The 21,935-nt window shown below is 46.4% G+C and overlaps 1 protein-coding gene across 1 annotated transcript in view; it reads right to left on the bottom strand.

The window, feature by feature from the left end:
* The window catches only part of LOC132210796 (uncharacterized), a 110,150-nt gene extending 93,244 nt beyond the window's left edge, over nt 1-16,906 (bottom strand). The window contains exons 1-3 of the mRNA XM_059653210.1: nt 16,815-16,906; nt 14,762-15,076; nt 14,291-14,611 (exon numbers count right to left, since the gene is read on the bottom strand). Coding sequence (XP_059509193.1) covers nt 14,291-14,611; nt 14,762-15,076; nt 16,815-16,851 — 673 coding nt within the window. The 5' untranslated portion in view covers nt 16,852-16,906. The remainder of the gene's footprint in view (nt 1-14,290; nt 14,612-14,761; nt 15,077-16,814) is intronic.
* Nucleotides 16,907-21,935: the final 5,029 nt, after the last annotated feature.

The raw sequence follows: 21,935 nt of genomic DNA, 5'->3' as shown, positions 1-21,935 counted from the left end.
TTGAATATTTTATCTTTTTCTGCACAATGTGCCTCCTGTTGTGAGTGCTGAATAATTATTATGCCAGGATCTAAACTCTTGGATGTGCAGGATAATTACACTCTCTGCTCTGCCTCCAAAAGATCCAAGTAAACAAGTACTGAGGCTTATTTCAGGCAGAAAAAGGAGCTCAACTGACGGAGGGACAATTCTGGGAGAAGTGAGCTGTGATTGAGGAACTGGGAGTGAGTTTCAATGCCAAGGCGAGGGTCCCTCTGGTGAACTGCCTGACATGGGGCTTTGTATTTGCCAGGACATGGTTGATGAAGAGTGAGCCTGGTGAATCATGTTGGGTTTTACCTTTGAGAAAGTCAAAGGGGTTGACACCCTTCATCAACCCTGCTAACCCCCACCCACAATGCTGAAGGCAGTGCTCCCACCTTATTGCTTAATATAGAAGGAGAGTCACTGGAATTGTTACCCAGAGACTGAACCAGTGAGGACCATCGCATTGCTCTGTCTGGGAAACAGAAACAGTACATCGGGTAATCTCTTGTAGAACACTTGGAAACATTTGTGGGTTATTACCGCAATGTGGATGAAACCCCTCTGACAATAGGTCATCAGTGTCTGAGGGCCAGAAATAGAGAGCAGGGAACTGCCAGGCACTGAATGACATGGGCACTGCAGAAACAGCTGGAAAAATATAACGAGATTGTACAATTAGACTGGAATGAAGCAGGAAATGCAGCTCTTTTTAACAAAGTGTAGAATATCTGATCAAATTATCAGCGATCTTCTGAAGTGACTTACTCAGTGTTAATGCCACGTTCAGGTCGATGGGCAGCCAGCACTTCTAAAAATCTGTTGAGTTTTAAAACATGCTCAGTTTCAAAGCCATGGCCCTTTAGATGGGCACTTGGCAGTTGGCAAAAGACTGTTTTTCTGAGACAAGTCATTGCATGAACTGGATCTGCCGCAAAACCCCTCCCTCATCGGGATAGACGTCCCATTTGATCTGGAATGGTGCAGTGATCCACCACAACGTGTACATGAGCCTGTCCCAGGAGGTTACCTTCACAGAGACGGTAATCAAAGGGCTCGCTCTGAAAACTCTCAGAACAGCCTTGAATGACACATAGTGCCCTACCCACAATGTCCAGTTTATTAACAGTGATGTGGGCTCTAAGAAAACTGTCCCCTCCCTGTCTTTCAAGAATGTGTCTCCACTGAACATTTCTGTCAGTAGCTGCAGACATATTGCTGCAGGTGACCCAGTTCTATCTCTTTAATGAGCTGTAGACAATGGCTGCCCGCACAGCGTTACAATGCCTGTAGGTATGGTTTGTGGTTTGCCAAAGGGCTTTCTCCACAGGCTCGGGGCTTTTACCAGTGATAGAGGAGGCCAATCCCAGGTGTCTAGCAGGCCCTGATTAAAACCGGTGGATTGGTTTTCGGGTCGGTGAGGACGTTGAGATGAGGCCTGAGATGTGAGTGGTGATCTGATATAATACTTTAACATCGACATGTTCTGAGCTGTAGGAACTATGGCTCCAGTTGGGAGCACAGTTTAGACGATAATTCCTCTTCCAGCCCTCGAGAATGAAGTAATATTCTCTTAGAGTGAGGCAGCATGGAAACTGGCCCTTCAGCGCAAACTGGTCCATACTGACCATAGTACACCGTCGGCTAGTTCCAATTGCTGGCATTTGGCCCATATCCCTCTAAACCTCTCCCATCCATGTACCTATCTGAATGATTTTTAAATGTTGCTGTTCAACCTGCCTGAACCTTTTCTCTGCCATCCCACTTACACACCAAACTCCAATGTGCAGATGGGAATATTTAGCACTTTGTCTCTTTGTACATTCATGGGTTTCTGTCACACGTCCCCCTTGAAATTATTCACACATTTTTCTTACAGTGTCAAACCACAATAAACACCAAAGCGTGCAACAAATGTAGAAGCATTTTTTTCAGATCTCAACTTCACAAGTATGGACAGCCCAGTGTCTCAGTGTTGAACACTGCTGTCTCACAGCCTCAGTGACCTGGGTTCAACTGAAGCCTTGTCAGACACTGTGCAGTTTGTACATTCTCCCCGTGTCTGCATGGGTTTCCAGAAGGTGCTTCAAGCTCCTCTGATTGTGCATTTATGTGCACGTTAGGTGAATTGATCATGCTCAGTTTCCGAGAGCTCACAGGCTGTGCAGTCCAGGTGGGCTAGACATTAGATGTGTGGCTTAACGGAATAGAATGGAATTCTCAGTCTGGTGGGATGCTCTTGACAGAGATGGTGAGCCCTGATGGGCCAAATGGCCTCTTTTTGCACTGTAGGGATTCTATGATTCTTATTCATGTTCCTCATTGACCATGGTTCAAGTTGAGGATTTAAGGGACTGGGCCCAAACTGAATGTGTGTTCATTGAGAATAAGTCATTCACACGTAGCTTGCTGCAGACAGAAACATTTTTATGAAGAAAGTAATTTTGGAATGAAAGTTATTCTGAAAACTTTAAATTTTAATTTGAAAAAAATTTCATTGTGCTCATTGCAATTCAAAGTAATTTGAATTTTAATGTTTGGGACAAAATTTCAATTTGCTCTTCAGTGCAGTATGGATCTACAGCTTTGTAGACAGAGTGAGCTGAGTTGCATATTATATTTTTTTAAAATCTTGCCCCATCACTGTTTGCAAACAAGGTAACTTGCATTTCTATCGTACCTTTAAAGGTGTAAAGTTGGAGCAAAGATTTGGATGAGATTTAGTTGATGTATGGTGGAAAGTTCAAGTCCGGCTGGGATGGTATGGGAATGGCTGAGTGTGGAACTCACAACATGGTGGTTGAGGGCTGTGTTAGACAGGGAGATGGATGGAGACAATGGCTAAGGAAACGTGACTGTGTGGCATCAAAGACAATGGTTTCAATCTTCAGAATTGTCAGCTGTAATTTTACTGACATTGTGAAAATGCACTGACAGGCACAAGCACAGCAGGTAGGTATGTCAGAGGAGGTTATCAGGCCAGATCAAAGGCTGGAGGAATCAACCAACACTATCAGTCCCAGGCGATGTGTCTGGACCTCCCCTTGGAGGGGTGGGCAGCTGTCACTCAGACTCAGGTCCAGCCCACTCAGTGACCAGAGAGTTTTGAGAAGATTTGTAGCTCATGTTGAGGTTCTGGACGAGCGAGAAAGCGAACTCACTGCTTGCAGATACCAATACTTACCAACAGGTGGCGATAGACCCGACCCCACAAACGAATCACAACCTTACTCAAAAAACAAAAATCTGGAGAATTAGACAAGAGAGACTTCCAAAAAATGAAACCAGATGGATCCAACACACCACGCTTCTACGGACTACCAAAAATTCACAAACCAGGAGCACCCCCCCTCAGACCCATAGTGTCGCTACCTGGAACACCAACCTACAGATTAGCCAAGGAACTACACCAAAGACTAAAACACCTAGTAGAAGACTCCCGCCACTCTATTCGCTCCACCCAAGAATTCCTGAACACCATCAAAGACACCAAGATAGAAGAGGATGAAATAATGATCTCCTTTGACGTAACAGCCCTGTTCACATCCATCAACATCAACCTGGCCAAAGAAACACTGACTACACCATTAGAAGAACCGAAGACACATACACCAGACACCACCAACCTCATCAGCAAGGACAACATCATCAAGCTAGTGGACCTATGCCTCACCACCCACTTCACTTTCAATAACAAAACCTACAGACAAACCAACGGTAGACCCATGGGATCTCCGATATCAGGGTTCTTAGCAGAGGCAGTAATGCAGAGACTGGAACAAACAGCTCTGCCAATCATCCAACCCAAACTTTGGGTCCGCTACGTGGATGACACCTTTGTCATCACTAAACAAAACAAATGAGAGGAAACCTTCAAGACCATCAATAATACCCTTTACTGGCATAACATTCACAAAAGAGGAGGAAAACAACAACAAACTGCCATTCCTAGATGTCACAGGAGAGCGAACAGTCAATGGGGAACTTCAAACCAGCGTCTACAGGACATCCAGAACCACTCAGTGTCTGCTGGACATGAACATGGGCCGACATTCCATCGCTGAGGCCGTTGGTGCTCAGTGTCACTGAGGAGGTGAGAGTGGGATGTGGCTATTGACATCACTCCAGGTTCCCCTCCATCTCAGGGAGACAGGATGGTGTCAGGAGGCACCCATAGAGAGGAGGAGCATCAAAGAAAATCCCTCGATGTTTCCCCTCAGGACACTCCAGTGATGTCTGGTCTCTCCATTTCCTTCCTGCCTGGGATGCAGAGCCACTGCAGTAGTTCCTGTTGGTGACAGTGAGCCTGAATATGACCCCCACCACATTTCATCTGTATGTGGGACATCCCACTGCCCCCCACCAAAATCCTTTGTCAACTCCAGCTGTGTGGGCCCCAGCAGCCATACTGACGGCAAAGATATTCTGGGCAAAGCTGCAAGATCACACTGAAGCATCAAAATCTCATTTTAACAAGGTCTGTGGCCTGTTCCACAGTGGCCCTGGTGGAAGCAGGAGCAGCAATGTATCTTCATTCTGTATCAGTCTATGGGTTTGATAAAAATGCCATTGGCCATGTTTCAGGAGCGCTCTCCTTGTTTCCCAGCAGCCATTCCTGTATGTCCTGAGAACATTGGGAAGAAGCAGGACCCAGTGACCTCTCGACTATCTGAGCATTGTGAGAGCTCCCAGGATATCAATGAGCCACCTCCAAAAGCTGGCATCAACGGACATTCTGAAAGCAATGTGGGTGCAGCTTATAGCATCCTGTCCCTGGCGGAAGCCAGTGATGGTGGAATATTTCCCTTCCTGGACTGAGAGGGTCTCTGTGTCACAGCTCAGGGAAACATATGAATAGCTGTGATCTGGAGAAAACGGCAACAGAGACAGCTAGTCTGCATTTGTGTGTCAGAGAGTCGGGGGTGCCATACAGCTGTCCAGTTGGTCCTTGAAAATTGGCAAGAAAATTCAGGGCAACTGTTGTCTATGTGATAACACCATGAGAATGTCCGAGGTGTATAACGTCATGCAAATGTAATCTGCACAACCAAAGACATCGAGATTTATTGGGGGTGTAGAATTCTGGCAGTAAGTCACTGTGATAGACATTTCCCTCCCAATGAAGAGGCTCCCTTGCACATTGCAGACTATCTCCTCTCTGATATACAATTCAGTGTCTTTATTGGCCCTGAACCCACACCATGTACAGGCTAAAGTGATTGTGACCTGGGAAAACCTTTCTCTCTGGCACTTCCGATGTTCGATGAGAGCCCCCCAAAAGCGTGATCTTTTGTGGTGTTTCCTCTTTTGACCAGAACAGAGTCAGTTTTCTTTGTTTAAATATTTATTAATGCATGCATTGAAGCTGTATATATGAAAATGTGGCAAACAGATCACATCTTTCAAATGACAACAAGGCTTTTATCTGATTCATACAGCTAACAAGCTTCCGTACAATGCCTTCTGTAAGTAATAATATCCAAAACAAACTGTTAGATATGAACTCACCCATACCTGTACCCAACAGTATTCACATTGTCTACATTCCACATTATTACACATGTCTATAGGAAATAAACTAATTGAAATGAGGGCTTGGACAGGCTGAATAGCCCTGGTCTTTTTCCCTGGTGTGGGAGTTCACAACCAAAGGGCAGCGGTCAAAGGTGAAAGGGAAAAGATTTGACAAACTAACTGAGGAGCAACTTTCTTATGCAGAGGGCAGTGCAGGTATGCAATGAGTTGCCAGAGGAAGTGGTGAATGCTGGTACAGTTACTGCATATAAAAGGCATCTGGATGGGTATGTGAATAGGAGAGGTTTAGTGGGGCCAAAACTGACAAATGGACCACGTCAGATTGGGATGTGTGTTCGAGGGGGACGAACTGGACTGAAGGATTTAATTCTGCATTTTATGACCATATGACTTGATGAATATGATTTTATTACCCAAAAATATAATGTACATCCTGTCAAATACTGTAAGATTTTCACGTCTTCAAGCTGGAAGTACATCTTCTGACTGTAGGTGTGTAATTGTGATGACCAGAAATCCTACTCTGTTTATTTTCCTCTTTTAATACTCTTTCATCTTGAACTGTCTTTACTCACTGTCATCATTCTCAGTCCAATCGAGCCTATTCCAGATTTGATTTGATCATTTCCCTCTGGCTTCCATAGACTTCGCCCTGACAAACCCACAAAACATTCCTGATCAAACCATCACCTACTCCAACCCGAATGTGGACTGACTCGGCAGGAGAGCTCCAATGAAAGTGGCCCAGTGCACGAGCTAATTTCTCTAAGCTTCCAGACTGCGCTCTCGGTAATCCCTGGACTGGATACACTTCAATTATGGGACTGAATGAGGCCCAGGAAAGACAAGGAACCAGATCCCCAAAGTCTGGTTAGATCAGGCACTGAGTGACCATGGACTGGAATTGAATGAGCATCTGAACTGATTGAGGTGTCAGCCTCAGGGTCCCGATAGTCCCCAGTCACCCCGTGAGGCAATGGTCTCCATCAATTCACTTTCAGACATGGCAATTTCACTGAAGTAGATCACTATATTTGCCACATGCGGTATTGGCCAGTAATATCAGAGTGACATTGACATGGTATGGTGCCATACAATGACATGCTCACTCCCTTTTCTGCTCAGTGCCTCCCACTGTGACAAGTTGCCAACTTTGAACTCTGTGGTACAATGCAATGCAGCTCACAGAGTCTGGCAGGCTGCAGTTCACAATGACAATGCTCTGTGTTTAAAAACAATGTAAAGCACTGAGGCTGGCAGCCTGCAAACAAGTGTCCCCGAGCTGCAAATTCAAATGGTGTGAGAGCTGGAGCGAGGGGAGTTCTGATGCTGCAGGGAAGGCTGATGGTTTGCTCATGATGACTTGAGCGGATAAAAAGTGGTTTAGGATTGTCTGCACGGTGGGTGCAGGGATGTCGTGGTGAAGACAGATGAAGCCTTGGTGAGGTTTGGGACAAGCAATCAGTGAGTAGTGTTCACAATTGGAAATGGTGAAAAAGAGGTGAGAGTTGGGCTCATAACGAGGCACAAATATACATGGAAATAAGATAGTCACAACTCAGTAGTGAGATTCTGAAGATGCCATTCATACACCTGAGGAGAAAATTGGAAAATCTTTCCTTGATGAGAAGTTCTGATTCTTTCATGATTGGCATATTTTCCCAACTTCTTGTAATTTCCCTGATTGTTCCAGGGAGGGAAATATTCCACCCACTTTCCTCTTTCGCTATGATAGTCTCCCTCTCTCCTTAAAAATATACATTGATCTATCCCGTATCAAAGTGAAACACATCACGGGAGATAACAAGGTGTAGATCTGGATGATCTCAGCAGGCCAAGCCCATCTTAGGAGCAGGAAAGCTCATGTTTCGGGCCTAAACCTTTCATCAGAAATGGCCATTGTTGTCGTAAATTTACAACGCATACTACACTCCGGGAGAGGCAATGGCTTCATGGTATTATCGCTGGATTGTTAATCCAGGGACCCAGATTATGATCTGAGGACCAGGGTTCAAATCCCGCCATGGCAGATGGTGGAATTGGAATTCAATAAATATCTGGAATTGCCAGTCAAATGATGACTCTGAATCCATTGTTGATTGTCAATAAAAGCCCATCTGGTTCATGAACGTTCTTTTAGGAAGCAAACTGCTGTCCTTTCCTGTTCTGGCCTACATGTGGCTCCAGACCAACAGCAATGTGGTTGACTCTGAACTGCCCTCTGGGCATTTAGGGATGGGCAATAAATGCTGCGTAGCCAGCAACACTCTCATCCAATAAATGAATTATAAAAACGTCTTGTGGAAAACTTCCCAGCCTTTCTCGCCTGTTCTCATAACTGAAACTCTCCAGTTCCGGTAACATCCTGGTAAATCATTGTCGATTTTCAGGAAAAACCCATCTGGTTCACTAATGTCCTTGAGGGAGGGAAACTGCCATCCTTTCCTGTTCTGGCCTACATGTGGCTCCAGACCCACAGCAATGTGGTTGACTCTGAACTGCCCTCAACTTTACCACCAATTTTGGTGTCAGCTGAAAACTTTCCAACCATGCTTCCAAAATTCTTATCCAGATTGTTTACATAAATTATACTGACTCATGAGAAACTTCACTGGTCACAGGGCTCCCGTCCAAAAAACAGTCCTCTATCACCACACCCTGTCTCCTGCTGTCAAGCCAATTTTGTTCCATTTGGCAAGATCATCCTCAATCCCAGGAGAGCTAACTTTACTAATTAGCCTACCATGAGGAACCTTATTACTAAAGCCTATGTAGACACTACCTACTTCTCTGTCCGCATCAATCCTTTTGGTTTCATTTTCAAAAAACTCAAACAAGTTTGAGAGGAAGGGTGAGAGGAAGAACAGGTTATGGAAGCAGAGACAGGCTGGGCTGGTTTTGGGATATGGTGGGGGGAGGGGATGAACTGGGCTGGTTTTGGGATGCGGTGGGGGAAGGGAAGATTTTGAAGCTGGTGAAGTTCACATTGATACCATTGGGCGGCAGGGTTCCCAAGCGGAATATGAGTTGCGGTTACTGCAACCTTCGGGTGGCATCATTGTGGCACTGCAGGAGAGAGTGGTCTCTCTGGAGAGCAGGCAAGGGTGGGGATGGAAAAATGTCTTGGGTGGTGGGGTCGCATTGTAGATGGCGGAAGCGTTGGAGGATGATGCGTTGTATCCGGAGGTTGGTGGGGTGGTGTGTGAGAAGGAGGGGGATCCTCTTTGGGCGGTTGTGGCGGGGGCGGGGTGTGAGGGATGTGTTGTGGGAAATGCGGGAGACGCGGTCAAGGGCATTCTCGACCACTGAAGGGGGAAAGTTGCGGTCCTAGAAGAACTTGGACATCTGGGATGTGCGGTAGTGGAATGCCTCATCCTGGGAGCAGATTCGATGGATGCGGAGGTATTGGGAATAGGGGATAGAATTTTTGCAGGAAGGTGGGTGGGAGGAGGTGTATTCTAGGTAGCTGTGGGAGTCGGTGGGCTTGAAATGGACATCAGTTACAAGCTGGTTGCCTGAGATGGAGACTGAGAGGTCCAGGAAGGTGAGGGATGTGTTGGAGATAGCCCAGGTGAACTTGAGGTTGGGGTGGAAGGTGTTGGTGAAGTGGATGAACTATTCGAGCTCCTCTGGGGAGAAAGAGGCGGCGCCGATACAGTAATCAATGTAATGGAGGAGGAGGTGGGGTTTGGGGCCTGTGTAGGTGCGGAAGAGGGACTGTTCCATGTAACCTACAAAGAGGCAGGCATAGCTGGATCCCATGTGGGTGCCCATGGCCACCCTCTTTGTCTGTAGGAAGTGGGAGGATTCGAAAGAGAAGTTGTTGAGGGTGAGTACGAGTTCGGATTGGCGGATGAGGGTGTCGGTGGAGGGGGACTGGTCAGGCCTGCGGGACAGGAAGAAGCAGAGGGCCTTGAGGCCATCTGCATGCGGAATACAGGTGTATAGGGACTGGACGTCCATGGTGAAAATGTGGTTTTGGAGGCCAGGGAATTGGAAGTCCTGGAGGAGGTGGAGGGTGTGGGTGGTGTCACGGACGTAAGTGCGGAGTTCCTGGACCAAAGGGGAGAAAATGGAGTCCAGATAGGTGGAGATGAGTTCGGTGGGGCAGGAACAGGCTGAGACAATGGGTCGACCAGGGCAGGCAGGTTTGTGGATTTTGGGAAAGAGATAGAAATGGGCCGTGCGGGGTTGGGGAATAATAAGGTTGGAGGCTGTGGGTGGGAGGTCTCCTGAGGTGATGAGGTCATGAATGGTCCTCCGACACTTCCGCCATCTACAATCCGACCTCACCACCCAAGACATTTTTCCATCCCCACCCTTGTATGCTTTCCGGAGAGACCACTCTCTCCGTGACTCCGTTGTTCACTCCACACTGCCCTCCAACCCCACCACACCCGGCACCTTCCCCTGCAACTGCAGGAAGTGCTACACTTGCCCCCACACATCCTCCCTCACCCCTATCCCAGGCCTCAAGATGACATTCCATATTAAGCAGAGGTTCACCTGCACATCTGCCAATGTGATATACTGCATCAATTGTATCCGGTGTGGCTTCCGCTACATTGGAGAAACCAAGCGGAGGCTTGGGGACCACTTTGCAGAACACCTCTGCTCGGTTCGCAATAAACAACTGCACCTCCCAGTCGCGAATCATTTCAACTCCCCCTCCCATTCTTTAGATGACATGTCCATCATGGGCCTCCTGCAGTGCCACAATGATGCCACCAGAAGGTTGAAGGAACAGCAACTCATATTCCACTTGGGAACCCTGCAGCCCAATGGTATCAATGTGGACTTCACCAGCTTCAAAATCTCCCCTTCCCCCACCGCATCCCAAAACCAGCCCAGCCTGTCTCTGCCTCCCTAACCTGTTCTTCCTCTCACCCATCCCTTCCTCCCACCCCAAGCCGCACCTCCATGTCCTACCTAATAACCTCATCCCACGTCCTTGACCTGTCCGTCTTCCCTGGTCTGATCTATCCCCTCCCTACCTCCCCACCTATACTCTCCTCTCCACCTATCTTCTTTTCGCTCCATCTTCGGTCCGGCTCCCCCTCTGTCCCTGTTTATTCCAGAACCCTCACCACATCCCCCTCTCTGATGAAGGGTCTAGGCCTGAAACGTCAGTTTCTGTGCTCCTGAGATGCTGCTGGGCGTGCTGTCTTCATCCAGCTTCACACTTTATTCCCACTTTGAATATCATGATCTGAGATAATGGGAACTGCAGATGCTGGAGAATCCGAGATAAGAAAGTGTGGAGCTGGATGTACACAGCTGGCCAAGCAGCATCTTAGGAGCAGAAAAGCTGACGCTTCTGGCCTAGACCCTTCATCAGAAAAGGGGTATGGGGTGAGGGCTCTGAAATAAATAAGGAGAGAGTGGGAGGTGGACCGAAGATGGATAGAGGAGAAGACAGGTGGAGAGGAGAGTATAGGTGGGGATGTAGGGAGGGAATAGGTCAATCCGGTGAGGGCGGACAGGTCAAGGAGGCAGGATGAGGTTAGTAGGTAGGAAATGGAGATGCGGCTTGAGGTGGGAGGAGCGGTTAGGTGAGAAGAAGAACAGGTTAGGGAGGAGGGGACAAGCTGGGCTGGTTTTAGGATTCAGTTGGGGCTGCAGGGGATGAGCTGGGCTTTGTGACACAGTGGTGGGGGAGGGGACGAGCTGAATTTTGGGATGCAGTGGGGGCGAGCTGGGCTTTGGGATGCACTGGGTGGGGGGAGAATTACCTCAGCCTGCTCCTGCCCCACCGAACTCATCTCCACCTATCTGGACTCCATTTTCTCCCCTTTGGTCCAGGAACTCCCCACCTACGTCCGTGACACCACCCACGCCCTCCACCTCCTCCAGGACTTCCAATTCCCTGGCCCCCAACACCTCATATTCACCATGGACGTCCAGTCCCTGTACACCTGCATTCCGCATGGAGATGGCCTCAAGGCCCTCCGCTTCTTCCTGTCCCGCAGGCCCGACCAGGCCCCCTCCACCGACACTCTCATCCGCCTAGCTGAACTCGTCCTCACACTCAACAACTTCTCTTTTGACTCCTCCCACTTCCTACAGACTAAGAGGGTGGCCATGGGCACCTGCATGGGCCCCAGCTATGCCTGCCTCTTTGTAGGTTACGTGGAACAGTCCCTCTTCCGCACCTACACAGGCCCCAAACCGCACCTCTTCCTCCGGTACATTGATGACTGTATCGGCGCCGCCTCTTGCTCCCCAGAGGAGCTCGAACAGTTCATCCACTTCACCAACACCTTCCACCCCAACCTTCAGTTCACCTGGGCCATCTCCAGCACATCCCTCACCTTCCTGGACCTCTCAGTCTCCATCTCAGGCAACCAGGTTGTAACTGATGTCCATTTCAAGCCCACCGACTCCCACAGCTACCTAGAATACACCTCCTCCCACCCACCCTCCTGCAAAAATTCCATCCCCTATTCCCAATTCCCCCGCCTCCGCCGCATCTGCTCCCACGACAAGACATTCCACTCCCGCACATCCCAGATGTCCAAGTTCTTTAAGGACCGCAACTTTCCCCCCACGGTGATCGAGAACGCCCTTGACCGCGTCTCCCGCATTTCCCGCGACACATCCCTCACACCCCGCCCCCGCCACAACCGCCCCAAGAGGATCCCCCTCGTTCTCACACACCACCCTACCAACCTCCGGATACAACGCATTATCCTCCGACACTTCCGCCATTTACAATCCGACCCCACCACCCAAGACATTTTTCCATCCCCTCCCCTGTCTGCTTTCCGGAGAGACCACTCTCTCCGTGACTCCTTTGTTCGCTCCACACTGCCCTCCAACCCTACCACACCCGGCACCTTCCCCTGCAACCGCAGGAAATGCTACACTTGTCCCCACACCTCCTCCCTCACCCCCATCCCAGGCCCCAAGATGACATTCCACATCAAGCAGAGGTTCACCTGCACATCTGCCAATGTGGTATACTGCATCCACTGTACCCGGTGCGGCTTCCTCTACATTGGGGAAACCAAGCGGAGGCTTGGGGACCGCTTTGCAGAACACCTCCGCTCAGTTCGCAAAAAACAACTGCACCTCCCAGTCGCAAACCATTTCCACTCCCCCTCCCATTCTCTTGATGACATGTCCATCATGGGCCTCCTGCACTGCCACAATGATGCCACCCGAAGGTTGCAGGAACAGCAACTCATATTCCGCCTGGGAACCCTGCAGCCATATGGTATCAATGTGGACTTCACCAGTTTCAAAATCTCCCCTTCCCCTACTGCATCCCTCAACCAGCCCAGTTCACCCCCTCCCCCCACTGCACCACACAACCAGCCCAGCTCTTCCCCCCCACCCACTGCATCCCAAAACCAGTCCAACCTGTCTCTGCCTCCCTAACCGGTTCTTCCTCTCACCCATCCCTTCCACCCACCCCAAGCCGCACCCCCCGCTACCTACTAACCTCATCCCACCTCCTTGACCTGTCCGTCTTCCCTGGACTGACCTATCCCCTCCCTACCTCCCCACCTACACTCTCTCCACCTATCTTCTTTACTCTCCATCTTCGGTCCGCCTCCCCCTCTCTCCCTATTTATTCCAGTTCCCTCCCCCCATCCCCCTCTCTGATGAAGGGTCTAGGCCCGAAACGTCAGCTTTTGTGCTCCTGAGATGCTGCTTGGCCTGCTGTGTTCGTCCAGCCTCACATTTTATTATCGGAGAATTACCCCTGATTGGTTGGCTGTCTGGCCTTTTAAAGAGGGCACTTAAGAATCAAGCTCATTGCTGGAGTCACGTGTAGCCCAGAGCTGGAAAGGACTGCATGTTTCCTTCCCAAAAGGGCATTAATGAATCAAATAATGCCTTACAGGATCTCAGGAGACCCCAAAAAACCTCACATTTGAAGAAGTGCTTCGTTGAAACAAGCAAACCGTTGTAATGCAGCAATATGTAGAAGTTAATTTAAATGCAACAAAAAGCTTTGATATAATTCTGACCAAAATCTGGCTGTTTTTAGCAATATTGTTTGAGGAATGAATGCTTGCTTTTAAGCAGGAAAACCTCCATTCTGCAAATAGTTTACAAATGATGCCATACCCAAAGGGTGAACAGGTTCTCAGTTTATTACCTCATGGACACTGTCTCAACTGCAAGAGTACAGCATTCCCTCTCTGTGCTGGGCAGTGATAGCCAGCTGCATTTTAACCACAAAGGGGAACTTGAACACACAGCATATTTGTGATAAATGTTAGAGAGCAGCCACATGAGCTGCTGATAGTTACAAATACAGTTTATGTGTATCATCGCTACTTGTTGCTGAGCTGCTCCTTCTCTGACAGCTCTAACACGACAGTATATCAGGAAATGCCTGCAGTCAATACTTTCATATATTTCATTTGTACAACTCATCTCCAATCCATACCCAACATCTGTCTAAAATCTGGACAGGACTGTCATGCACTGAGTTTGATAATTCCATCTGATAGAAAAATTCAAATTGTTCATCAATCTAAAACTATTTTAACTTTTGGAGATTACTGGAGATTGTACAGTGTTTATGCATGATGTGGGGAATATTTCATGTACCTGCTCATTTTTGAAGGACAATGCAGACCGATGGTTTTGTTCAGAACTGGCAATGAAAAAAATAGTGTGAGTTTTATCAATTACAGCCTTAGAGAGTGAGACAAAAAGCATCTAGTTTGAATGGACATTCAGCAAAAAAAAATCACATTGTTTGCTTCACACTTACCAATCCTGTTGATTTTCACTGTGTAACTGCAGTTCTTCTCTGTTACATTGTTGACTGACACACGAACAATTTCACTGGATTTTGTTCCCTGAGTATTTGAGGCTGTGCAGTAATACTGATGATGTTGCTGTGTGAAAGATTGACAATGTAGATCCAGTTTATTGGTGCCAGAGATCTTTGAGTTTTGAGATGAGCTCTCATACCATGTGTAATGAATGGGGAGGGATCCCCGGGCAGATTCACAGGAGATGGTGACCGAGCCCCCAGAACATGAGACATTTGGTTGTGACAAAAACTGAAGTTTGGGAGTAGAGACAGCTTCTGTGGGAAAGAAACAATTGTTGAGAAATCGACTGCCATCAAAAAATCAAATACCCTCCAACACTATGTTATCTTGTTTCCTGGATAAAGATTTGATCAGAGATATCAGCAGAATTGAAAATTGAAATAATATCAGTGAGACATATGTACCTTCTGAGATGTGCAGCTGTACATTAAACAGTGGGTCAAGTCCTGGAGCGTCAATCCCACAGCTGTACCATCCTGCTTCACCCCATTGAAGGTTCTTCATTGTAACAAGAAATATTCCTTGTGCTTTGTTATCAGTGATTGATATTCTCCCATTTGCCCAGTTTGTTGCTGCTAAAACATTACACTGACGAGTCCATCCATGACACCAATATTTAATGTGTGACTGGTACCACTGTGCTTCATAGTGGCAATGTATTATGATCGCTCTTCCCAAAATTCCCGTCAAGGATGTCTCTGCCCATAAAGCACCTGAAACTGAGCAGAAAATATTTCAGAGATTTGGAAATTTCTAAAGAAGTGCTTTTCATTTTCAGTTACATTGTAATCAGTTCCATTCTATCCAATTTATGATGAAGGTAATCATTAATATAAACCCTTATCAGGCCCTCAGAGTTTTCCAGATTCACAGGGAATAATTTAAACAGCGTTTCCCCATTGATCGAGTTTTGGATCAATCTTGAAATTGGCCTTCTGTTACACGCTGTGGGCTCGAACTCCACTGCGTGTGGCATCATCGAGATCTTGCCGTCCTGGAGAGCAGTCTGAGTGACAGGCCTGGATTGGAGTCAGCTGGGGATGAGTGTGAAGGAAGCTACAGGGGGTGGAGGGTCCTTGTTCTGACCAGAGAGTGAGGCTTTCAGCCAGGGAGTGATGGGGGGCTGGTGTGTCGGCTCATTGCTGTCACATTGTGTCCTGGAGTGGAGCGGGAACAGCCTGTTGATGAATGGGTAGAGTTTACTTCAAAAGACACGAGACGATCAGTCTTTTTGGGAGATAGGCTCTTTCTGTGGGGAACAGTTCTCGACTGAAATGATAGAAAGATTTTAAAATAAATGAGGCTGTTGAAAGGAAATGCAAAAGGTAGAAAATGCATAAATGGTTAAAGCTGATGGAAGTCATGGATTAGAGTTCTTATTGGAAAGAGGAAGCCTCGAAACGAAGAGGATTTCTGAACACACAGAAGCACGCTTCAGTTAACTGTCCGTAAGGTATTCTGCATGAAATTGATGAGGTTGAGTCTCAAACTGTTGTAGAAGGTTCTCCTCGAACACTTCATTGAGCTCCACCCCTTGGAATTTTAATATTTTGTGTTTCAAATTTGCTTGATCATCAATGAAGGGGAAGTGGCAATACTGAACAATAAGTTTATTGCAGTGATAGATTTTAAAGTTATAAGTGAAGGGCAAAAAATACCATCAGCAACTCAGTTAAACTTAATGACTGAAAGGAAAAAAGCTTTTTATGGGAAGATATATAATCTAACCACCTACTTTTGTGACAGCACCTTGCAAAACAGTATTTAATGAATTGTCATAAGAGTTAAAAAAGAATGAAATCAAAACACAAGATCTTTTGTTTGAAGGCTGACTTCCACTCCAGTTTTCAGTGTATATTGAAAATGAAAAATTTTGGACGAGTTCAATTGTTTATGCTGTTTGAATCACTATAAAAATGTCTCCTTTTTCATTTTATTGATAATTACTAATGCAGCAGTAAAGTATTTTGTAACTATGTCCCATGACATTATCATATATTCAGAAGAAGATATAATATTTCCTGATGTTGTTCATGTATTTTTACATTTTTCATTTGAACTTCAAAGGCTTTCGTAAAGCACATGGTGCATCAGATTTCTGCAGTTTGTTCTTCCTGGAAAAGGTTACTGTCCTGAGACAGTATTTGAGAGGAAACACACTGCGCTGGATAAATCTGACCTGGAATTTCATCCACACTTGCTCCCCGCCATGAGCACATTGAAAGAATTTGCAGGTTGATGGTGAACCTGTTTGGGTTTGTGAGAATGCGCTGGAGAATGAATCAAATTCTCAGGCATTTGTCACAGCAATAAAGATGTTACCTGCTGTGTCAACATGATGTTCCTTTGTTTTTTTACGTGTCTCCAAATATGTAAACACCTCTAGACTGTATAAACCAGACGGGAGACTTTAATAAGTATTAGTTATTGAAATAAACACCTCAGATGGTCACTCACCGGGAATGGAACAAATCAGAAGAATCAAAGTCCACATTGTTTTATTCACAAAGATCAGCTCTTGATGTCAGTCACACAGCTCTTGTTTCTCACGCTGAAATAAATGAGTAATACAACGTCTACAAGAATGTAAATGAGGAAGAGGATATAGGAAGCCAACTTCTGAAACTACAGTCTGCCACATGATGCGAATTAACCCTGAAGAAATGTTTGTCCTGTCAGCTATGCTTAACAGAAGAACTCAACTAAATTTCAATGAATGAATAAAAAATTTCTGAAATCACAACATTTCAAGAGTCAGTTGTACAGATAGCAGTGACTGAAGCTCAGTATTTAGACTGAATTCTCAAGTGAATGAAAACTGTCTAATTCTCCCATGTCAGAAAATTCCAAACACCAGTTTATGACAAATGCAGATTTATGTGTGAAAATTCATCGTGCAGTTAAACATTGATTTGTTTTGAATTTTTGTTTGCAGAATGTGCCTCCTGTTGAGAGTGCAGAATAATTATTGTGTCAATTATTGTGAACTCCTGGATTGCAGGAGAAGGACACTCTCTGCTCCATTTTTATAAGAGTCAAGTTAAGCAAGTAATGAGGCTGATTTCAGGCAGAAAAAGGTCTCTGCTGACAGAGAGACAATTCTGGGAGACGTGAGCTGTGATTGAGTAACTGGGGGGTGAGTTCAATTCCAAGGTGAGGGTCCCTCTGGTGAACTGCCTGACATGGGGCTTTGTGGTTCCCAGGACGTGGTTGATGATGAGTGAGCCTGGTGAATCAAATTGGGTTTCACCTTTGAGAAGGTCAAAGGGGCTGACACCCTGCACCAACTCTGCTAACCCCCACCCACAATGCTGAAGGCAGTGTTCCCACCTTAATGCTTAATATAGAAGGAGAGTCACTGGAGTTGTTACCCAGAGACTGAACCAGTGAGGACCATCGCAATGCTCTGTCTGGGAAACAGAAACAGTACATCGGGTAATCTCCTGTAGAACAGTTGGATACATTTGGGGTTTATTACATCAATGTGGATGAAACCCTCTGACATTAGGGTGTCAGTGTCTGAGGGTCAGAAATAGAGAGCAGGGAACTGCCAGACCCTGAATGACATGGGCATTGTAGAAACAGCTGGAAAAATATAATGAGACTTATCATTAGACTGTGATGAAACAGGGAATGCAGTTCTTTTTAACAAAGTGTAGAATGTCTGACCAAATTGCCAGAGATCCTCTGAAGTGTCTTGCTTAGTGTTAATGCCACGCTCTGGTCGATGGGCAGCCAGCACTTTTTAAAAGCCACTCAGTTTTAAAACATGCTCAGTTTCAAAACCATATCCCGTGAGATGGGCACTTGGCAGTTGACAAAAGCCTGCTTTTCTGAGACAAACCATTGTATGAACTGAACCTGCCACAAAACCCCTCTGTCATCAGGACAGACATCCCATTTGCTCTGGAATTGTGCAGTGATACACCACAATGTGCACACGAACCTGTCCCAGGAGGTTACCCTCTTAGAGACGGTAAGCAAAGGGCTCGTTCTGAAAACTCTCAGAACAGCCTTGAATGACACAAGAGTGCTCCACCCACAATGTCCAGTTTATTGACAGTGATGTGGGCTCTAAGAAAACTGTCCCCTCCCTGTCTTTCCAGAATGTGTCTTCACTGAACATTTCTGTCAGTAGCTGCAGACATATTGCTGCAGGTGACCCAGTTCTATCTCTTTAATGAGCTGTAGACAATGGCTGCCCGCACAGTGTTACAATGCCTGTAGGTATGGTTTGTGGTTTGCCAAAGGGCTTTCTCCACAGGCTCGGGGCTTTTACCAGTGATAGAGGAGGCCAATCCCAGGTGTCTAGCAGGCCCTCATTAAAACCGGTGGATTTGTTTTCGGGTCGGTGAGGACGTTGAGATGAGGCCTGAGATGTGTGGATAATTCTTCACCCCGAAGCTTTGAGCGGATACAATACTCTGTCATAGACATGTTCTGAGCTGTAAGAGCTATGGCTCCAGTTGAGAGCACAGTTTAAATGATACTATTATTCCAGCCCTTGAGAATAAAGTAATATACTCATAGAGGAAGGCAGCGTGGAAACTGGCCCTTCAGCACAAACTGGTCCATACTGACCATGGTGCATCCCCAGCTCGTTCCAATTCCTGGCATTTGGCCCATATCCCTCTAAACCTCTCCCATCCATGTATCTATCGGAATGATTTTTAAATGTTACTGTTCAACCTGCCTGAATCATTTCTCTCTGTCATTCCATTGACACACCAAACTCCAATGTGCAGATGGAAATAGTTAACACTTTGTCTCTTTGTACATTCATGGATTTCTGTCACACGTCCCCCTTGAAAAAATTCACATATTTTTCATACAGTGTCAATTCACAACGAACATCAAAGCATGCAACAAATGTAGAAGCATTTTTTTCACATCTCAACTTCACAAGTATGGACAGCCCAGTGTCTCAGTGGTTAACACTGTTGCCTCACAGACTCAGTGACCTGGGTTCAACTGAAGCCTTGTCAGACACTGTGCAGTTTGCACATTATGCGCGTGTCTGAATGGGTTTCCAGAAGGTGCTTCAGGTTCCTCTGATGCTGCATTGATGTGCAGGTTTGTGAATTGATCATGCCAAATTTCCAAGAGCTCGCAGGCTGTGTAGTGCAGGTGGGTTAGTCATTAGATATGTAGGGTTTAGGGAATAGAGCGGAATTCTACCACCTCCCTCATGCTCATCCCAGGCCCCAAGATGACATTCCACATCAAGCATATGTTCACCTGCACATCCGCCAATATAGTATACTGTATCTGCTGTACCCGGTGTGGCTTCCTCTACATTGGGGAAACCAACTGGAGGCTTGTGGACCGCTTTGCAGAACACCCTCGCTCGGTTCGCAGTAAACAACTGCACCTCCCAGTCGCGAACCGTTTTAACTCCCCCTCCCATTCCTTCGACGACATGTCCATCCTGGGCCTCCTGCAGTGCCATAATGATGTCACCCGTAGGTTGCAGGAACAGCAACTCATATTCCACTTGGGAACCCTGCAGCCCAATGGTATCAATGTGGACTTCACCAGCTTCAAAATCTCCCCTCCCCCCACTGCAGCCCAAATCCAGCACAGCTCGTCCCTGTTTGCCTGACCTGTACTTCCTCTCACTTATCCCCTACTGCCACCTCAAGCCACACCTCCATTTCCCACCTACTAACCCCATTCCATCCCCTTGACCTGTCCGTTCTCCGTGTACTGACCTATCTCCTCCCTACCTCCCGACCCATACTCTCCTCTCCACCTATCTTCTCCTCTGTCCATCTTCGATCCGCCTCCCTCTCTCTCCCTATTTATTTCAGAATCCTCTCCCCATCCCCCTTTTCTGATGAAGGGTCTAGGCCCGAAACGTCAACTTTGGTCCTCCTGAGGTGCTGCTTGGCCTGCTGTGTTCATCCAGCTCCACGCTTTGTTATCTTGAGCGGAATTCTCAGTCTGGTGGGATGCTCTTGACAGAGATAGTGAAGCCCTGATAGGCCCAATGGCCTCTTTCTGCACTGTAGGGATTGTGTAATTCTCATTCACACTTCTCAATGACCATGATTCTAGTTGAGGATTTAATGGACTGGGCCCAAACTGAATGCGGCTTCATTGAGAATGAGCCATTTACACGTAGCTTGCTGTAGACAGAAGCATTTTTATAAATAATGTAATGTTGGAATGAAAGCTATTTTAAAAATGTTAGGTTTTAATTTGAATTTCATTCTGTTCATTTCAATTGAAATTAATTTGAATTTTAATGCTTGGGACAATATTTCAATTTGTTCTTCCGCGCAGTATGGATTCACATCTTTCTAGATCCAGTAGGCTGGTTTGCACATTTTTAAAAAAATCTTGCCCTATCAATGTTTGCAAACAAGGTAACTTGCATTTCTATCGTACCTTTAAAGATGTAAAGTTGGAGCAAAGATTTGGATGAGATTAAGTTGATGTATGGTGGAAGGTTCAAGTCCAGCTGGGATGGTATGGGAATGGCTGAGTGTGGAACTCAAAACATGTTGGATGAGGGCTCTGTTGAACAGGGAGATGGATGGAGTCAGTGGCTAAGGAAAGGTGATTGAATACGGAGGCATGGGATTGAGGGTGATTTAGCGGTTTGGATCAGAAATTGGCTAGCTGCAAGAAGGCATGGAAAGGGAAAGGGGCAGTTACCAGGGGAAGATATTTAACTGGGGAAAAGGAAATTATGATGCTATTAGGCAGGAGTTGGGAAGTACAGATTGGGAGCAATTGTTCCACAGAAGGGGCACAACAGACATGCAGAGACTGTTTAAGGAGCAGTTGTTGCGAGTGATGTATAAATTTGTTCCTCTGAGACAGGTAAGAAGGGGTAAGATTAAGGAGCCTTGGATGACGGGTACAGAAGTGCTTCTCGTCAAAAAGAAAAAGGCAGTTTACGTAAGGTGGAGGAAGCAAGGGTCTAGCACAGCTTTAGAGGAATACAGGCTTGCTCGGAAGGAGCTCAGAAGTGGACTGAGGAGGGCCAGGAGGGTGCACAAAAAAGGCTTGGCAGGAAGGATGAGGGAGAACCCGAAGGCATTTTACTCATACGTGAGGAATAAGAGAATGATCAGGGAGAAGATAGGGCCAATCAGGGATAGCGTAGGGAACTTGTGCATGGAGTCTGAGCAGATAGGATGAAGCCCTAAATGAGTTATTTTCTTCGGTTTTCTCTAAGGAATCTACAGGCATCACACTTACCAATGTTATTGGTTTGAACCGTGCAACTGCAGTTCTTCTCTGTTACATTATTGACTGGCACATGAACAATTTCACTGGATTTTTTCCCTGAGTATTTGGGGCTGTGCAATAATATTGCTGATGTTGCTGTGTGAAGGAATGAAAATGTAGATCCAGTTTATTTGTGTGAAGCGTTTAACTCTTGAGATGGGATTTTCTTAGGCCATGTGTAGTGAATTGGGAGGGATCCCTGGGCAGATTCACAAGAGACTGTCACTGAGCCTGGAGAGCATGAGACATTTTGTTGTGATGTCAATCTAACTGAAGGAACACAGATGGAAAGAAACAATTGTTCTGAAGTTCATTGCAATTGAATAATCAAATATCCTC

The sequence above is a fragment of the Stegostoma tigrinum genome, chromosome 21, assembly GCF_030684315.1.
Source record: "Stegostoma tigrinum isolate sSteTig4 chromosome 21, sSteTig4.hap1, whole genome shotgun sequence".
NCBI lineage: Eukaryota > Metazoa > Chordata > Chondrichthyes > Orectolobiformes > Stegostomatidae > Stegostoma > Stegostoma tigrinum.
Note: the sequence above shows the minus strand (reverse complement) of the source record. Positions and strands in the feature narration are given on the sequence as shown.